This window comes from Theropithecus gelada, chromosome 1, assembly GCF_003255815.1.
Source record: "Theropithecus gelada isolate Dixy chromosome 1, Tgel_1.0, whole genome shotgun sequence".
Taxonomy (NCBI): domain Eukaryota; kingdom Metazoa; phylum Chordata; class Mammalia; order Primates; family Cercopithecidae; genus Theropithecus; species Theropithecus gelada.
The window spans coordinates 30,084,356-30,089,267 of NC_037668.1; the positions used below are offsets into that span (position 1 = coordinate 30,084,356).

At 65.0% G+C, this 4,912-nt stretch overlaps 1 protein-coding gene across 1 annotated transcript in view; it reads right to left on the reverse strand.

Moving 5' to 3' along the window:
- Nucleotides 1–269: 269 nt before the first annotated feature.
- The window catches only part of C1H1orf159 (chromosome 1 C1orf159 homolog), a 29,969-nt gene continuing 25,326 nt past the window's right edge, over nucleotides 270–4,912 (reverse strand). The window contains exons 5-8 of the mRNA XM_025381189.1: nucleotides 3,502–3,636; nucleotides 2,242–2,267; nucleotides 2,114–2,144; nucleotides 270–765 (exon numbers count right to left, since the gene is read on the reverse strand). Of these exons, the coding sequence (XP_025236974.1) occupies nucleotides 668–765; nucleotides 2,114–2,144; nucleotides 2,242–2,267; nucleotides 3,502–3,636 (290 nt within the window). The 3' untranslated portion in view covers nucleotides 270–667. The remainder of the gene's footprint in view (nucleotides 766–2,113; nucleotides 2,145–2,241; nucleotides 2,268–3,501; nucleotides 3,637–4,912) is intronic.

Below are 4,912 nucleotides of genomic sequence, written 5' to 3' on the forward strand. Positions count from 1 at the left end.
CACGTGAATTTCTGCTTCGATACAGAACGAGATGAAGAGGAAGCTATCCTGCATCCCCGGAAATGGGTGGCTGTGTGCCTGGGGTCTCTGCCACACGGGAGGACAGCCCAGAGGAGCCCCAGTCTCAGGCAGCTGGTTCCCAGGCTGCGTCCTCCCCACTGGCCCAGCATCGGCTGCAATGGCACGAGGACAAGCCTCACTGTTCTCAGGGGTCTTGGTGCGGTGGTGCTGGAGGAGTCCTGCCCATCGTGGGCTCCGGAGGGCATCGCAGCAGAGCCCCTGGCTTTTCTAGGCAGAGCGGTGCCTGCCCCGTAGATCACACCAGCTTTGGCTGCCTGAGCCAGGCCTGCATCTCGGCTGCAGGTGCTGGGGCCTCATCATGTTTCCTGGGGGGCCCAGACCCCCCAGGGCCTCGATCTGATGCTCTGAGGTCTCACGGATGCCTGCTCCTGGTCCCATAAAGCCGACGGCTGTGGTGTGAAGGAGCCTCAGGCAGCCCGGGACCCCTCGGTGTCTGTCACTGGGAGACAGAGAGACTCAGAGCCAGGGCTATGCCCAGGCCTGTCCCGGGCGCTGGGCGATGCCAACCCTTTGTGCCGGGCTCCCGCCAAGGGGTCAGCCTCCGGGTCACTGCTGCCAAGCGCATGGTGTGGTCTCGGCCTCCAGGTCAGACGTTGCTGATACGGGCCTCCGCCGAGGAGAAGGCAGCGGGGTCCATGGCCCTGTCCAGGGGCCGCTCCCGCCTGACGTAGCGCGGCTTCCGTACTGAAATGGGTCAGAGACAGGCAGGGTCAGAGTGGGACCTGGACAGCAGGGACAGTGCAGGCCTCAGCCCCTACCGGAGGCTCTCGGGAGCGGGCATGGCACAGGCGCCCGGGGCTGTTTACGCTGACCAGATGGGAACCCAGATGCCCCCTGCCCCGAAGGTGCCCTCAGAGCTCCGGCTTGGGAAAGGGACGGCTTCCTCCTGCGCCGCTGCATCCTCTCATTCACACCCTGGGCCCCGGGGCCGGGACGAGGGCCAGGCTATCCCTGAAGACAAAGATGTGGGTCATAGAGCACCATGTACCTCGAGGCGATAAGCAGGCCCTAGCCCCGAGACCTCAAATGTGACCCTATTTAGAAGGGGCTTTGCAAGGGGTTAACGTCAGGGTCTCAGGCGTGATCACCCAGGGTTCCTGGGGCAGGCCCTGAATCAATGGCCAGTGCCCACCTGAGAGGGAGGCGGAGAGAGAAGACGCAGAGGCGGGGGAGACACCGTGGGACCAGGGGGCAGAGACGGGCAACGCAGCCAGATGCCTGAGCCGGCAGGGGCTGGGGAGGTAGGCAGGGTCCTCCCCTGGAGCCTCGGGAAGCATGTGGCCTCACCTGCCCCTTGGTTTTGGACTCTGAACTCTAGGACAGTCAGATTAAAGGTCTGCTGTTGAAGCTGGCAGGCCCGGGGCACTTGGGCACCCTGTGGTCTGCTGGGCCCTTGCAGACACAGCTGCTTTAGGGATGGGGCAGGTCCAGCCTTGATGGAGAACTGTCTGTCCCCTAAGGCACTGTCACCTGCCCCCATGAGAGACCTGTGCACAGGGGGATGGAGGCTGGGTGAGCCCTGCTCATGGCCTTGGAGCTCTGTGGCTGTGGGCCAGTCACTCAGCCTCTGTGTCTGTGGCCCCGCCTATAAAATGGGTCCTAACCAGGCTGACCCTTGGGTCCACCTGACCCAGCGCCACTGAAGCGACGGCTGCTCAGGAGGGCCTGGCGGAGGCCGGCTGCGTCCGTCCTTGGGCAGAGCTGGACTTGAAGGAGGGGCAGGCATTGGGGGTCTGCCCTGTGGTGGGTCCTCCTTTCCTGCAGACCCCACGTCTCAGGAACAGGAAAGGGCATGGAAGTCCTGGGGATCAAAGGGGGCGGACAGGGTATGTTGGCCAAATCTGGCTGAGATCCGGAGCAGGGGGTGCCAGCCAAATCCGGCCCCGGCCCAGCCTCGTGGGTCTCTCTGGGGACCTGGGCAGGGGCGGCCGAGATCCAGAGCCAGGCAAACCCATTTGTTTGGGGACACACCCACGAGCACCTTGGGTCTGGCCTAGAGATGGGAAACCCCACAGGAGGATGCTGCTGTTACCTGAGGACTGTGGCGGGGGGATCATTGCAGCCTTGAAAAGGAGAGAAAGGCAGAGTGAGGACTTGGGATGGCCCGGCACAGACACACGCGGCCGGGGACGCTCAGCCCAGATGACACGGGTTACTTACGGCTTCGCCAGGCTGCAGGGCTGGGGCTGTGGGGAAGAAAGCGGACGTCATCCTGGAGCCAAGGAGCTGCCTCAGCATCAGCCCAGTGCAGAGTCCGCGGAGCAGCAGAGGCCCCCGGGGCTGTGGGGTCAGGCTGGTCTCACCCCACCTCTCCCCGCGGTGCCACATTCCCCCAGGGAACTCAGGGGTGCGGGGGCCTCCCTAGTACCCCAGGCGAGTCCCCTCTCCCCAGACCCACCTTCCCGCCTCATCACAGGGGACGAGTCACCCTCATGAGAAGCGCTTCCCTAGGCTCCAGGGTCCCAGGGGAAGGGCTGCCCTCCCACCCTCCCAGGAGGAGCCCCAGGGCCATGGGCTTCTGCCTCCATGGCGCCCCCACGGTGGCGGTGCCGTGGCATCGTGGTCAACCTGACTTCTCCTTGTCCCGTGGCCACCAGGGCTGACCAAGCCCTGAGCCCTGCCCTGCTCCGAGGATGCCCACAGGCAGAGATGCTGAGCAGGCCGGGGCCTCTCGGTGCCTGGCTGTGCAGCAGCCCTTGGCAGCGGGCTCCTGACTGGAGGCTGAGCCCTGGGACCCCAAGAGAGGTTGAGAGGGGTGGACAGGGGTCTCACAGCAGCCAGGTGGGGTTGTCCAGAGACCTGGGAGGAGGCCCCAGCTCGGCTATGACAGTCTGGCCAAGTGCTCACCTCGGGGTCCGATCTGCCGGCTGGACCATCTGCCTGGCAGGGACCCCGTGAGGGCCGGCCTGGGACAATGAGGGCAGGTACCATGGACCCTGCTCAGAACTCGCCCCCACCTGAAGGCACCACAGTCACCACAAGGTCTCTCGGTGGGAGGGGTCAGTGCCCAGGCCTGGGGTGACCATGTGTACAGCATGGTGTAGGCTGGGGTGTGGGCCCTGCACCAGCCTGGCCGGCCCTGACCCCAGGAGAGGGGAGGGAGGGGCCGTGGCTGCCAAAGGAGTCCTGGCGAGTCCAAGCTGCCGAGAGCCACCTGGCCCCGCTCCACTCGCCCCTCGTCATGCCCTGAGGGCCCCGGGAGCCGCCTCTGCCGGAAGAGCGTTCCAGCGGAGGCTCTGGGCCCGAGGAAGGCCCCTTGGTGCTTCGACCATCAAATCCACACACAGCCGTTTCCAGGAAGTGACGGCTCTTCTCACGGGACCCAAAAGCCACGTGGCAGACCCTGGGGCACCCCATCCCCACAGCTGGGTCCCGCCTGCCTGTGGCCTCCTGTGGGGCACGCGCTGGTCCAGGAGATACCTTTGCTGCTTCTGTAGAAGACCCTGGGGAGTTTACTGGAGCGCTTGAGGTAGAAGAACCCAGCTACAGAGAGGATGAGTCCGGAGCTGATGAAGAAGGTGCCCAGGAAGAGGGAGGCGGCCACGCGCGGAGCCCCTGCAGACAGACACCGCTGAGCGGGCAGGAAGGATGGCGGCCCTGGCTTCTTGCCTCCTCGCCTGGCTCCCAGAGCCACCGGCGCACGGCAGACTCGCTGCTCCCTGAACATGCCTGAGTCTCACGGACCGGCTGTGGGTGCCGAAGGCTCTGCACTTGGCCTTGGGTCATCCCTGCAGGCTCAGCCATGCCTGGACATCTGGCTGCAGGGTCTGGGAAAGTGACCACCTGCCCCGGCCTCAGCTTCTCGCAGGAGCTCGGATGTTGGGAGCGTTACAGGATCTGGCCCAGGCCAGGCCCTGCAGAAACGCCCTCCGATTCCAGTTGCCCCTGAAAGCCGGGGGACCAGGGGACTCTCAGCCTTGTTCCTTCCTCGGGAGTCAGCACAGGCCCTGGGGCTCCCACACAGGGCAGAGGCTCAAGCTGGCAGCAGGTGCTCCTGCTCCCCACTCACCTCCACCTGCCTGGGCCAGGACCTCCCCACTCACCTCCACCTGCCTGGGCCAGGACGGGCCGGGGCTGCTGGCCTGGGGCTCAGGAAAGTTGGCGATGGCTGCTGGGTGTGCTCTGAGATGCTGGGGAGGGGACTTCCCAACCCGGAGACACAGGCGTGTTCGCCATGCTTGGGGGCCTTGCTCCTTCCGACCCCAGCACAGAGCCACAGGAGGCCAGGAGCCCATCTAGGCCAACCCTACCCTAAAGCACACGCCACTCAGGCCAGCAATGGACCCAGCTCAGGGCCCGGGTCCATGCTCTAAAGACATGAGGGTTTTGCCGTCTCAGAACATAGCCCTCAGCCCCGGCCCCAGGTCCAGCATGTCCTTCTCTGCTGAAGGATGAGGTCTGCAAGCCACACCCACATCTCAGGTGGGTTCAGAGGCCCAGGAGACGAGTCCGTCTGGGAGACGGGCCCTGTGTCCTCCTGAGGATCAGGTATTGGTGGCCCCAGGCCCAGGCAGTGTGGCAGGTATTCCTGTCCAGCCTGCGTGTCTGCGTCTCCTGGGGCCACAAACCCTGGAAGAGCTGCTAGGCATGGTTAGCAGAGACCTCAGAGCACCTGCTCCTCCTGGTTCCTGGGACTGTGACCACAGGCTGGGGTGGGTTTGGGGCGAGGCAGAGGCAGGACCAAGCTGTGAGCGTGCCCCTGAGACTGTGTGTGGTGTGGCCGTGTGAGCCTGAGAGCATGTGGTGTGTCCATGAGCCGTGAGCGTGAACCTGAGCGTGTGTGGTGTGGCCGTGAGCCGTGAGTGTGAACCTGAGAGTGTGCGGTGTGGCC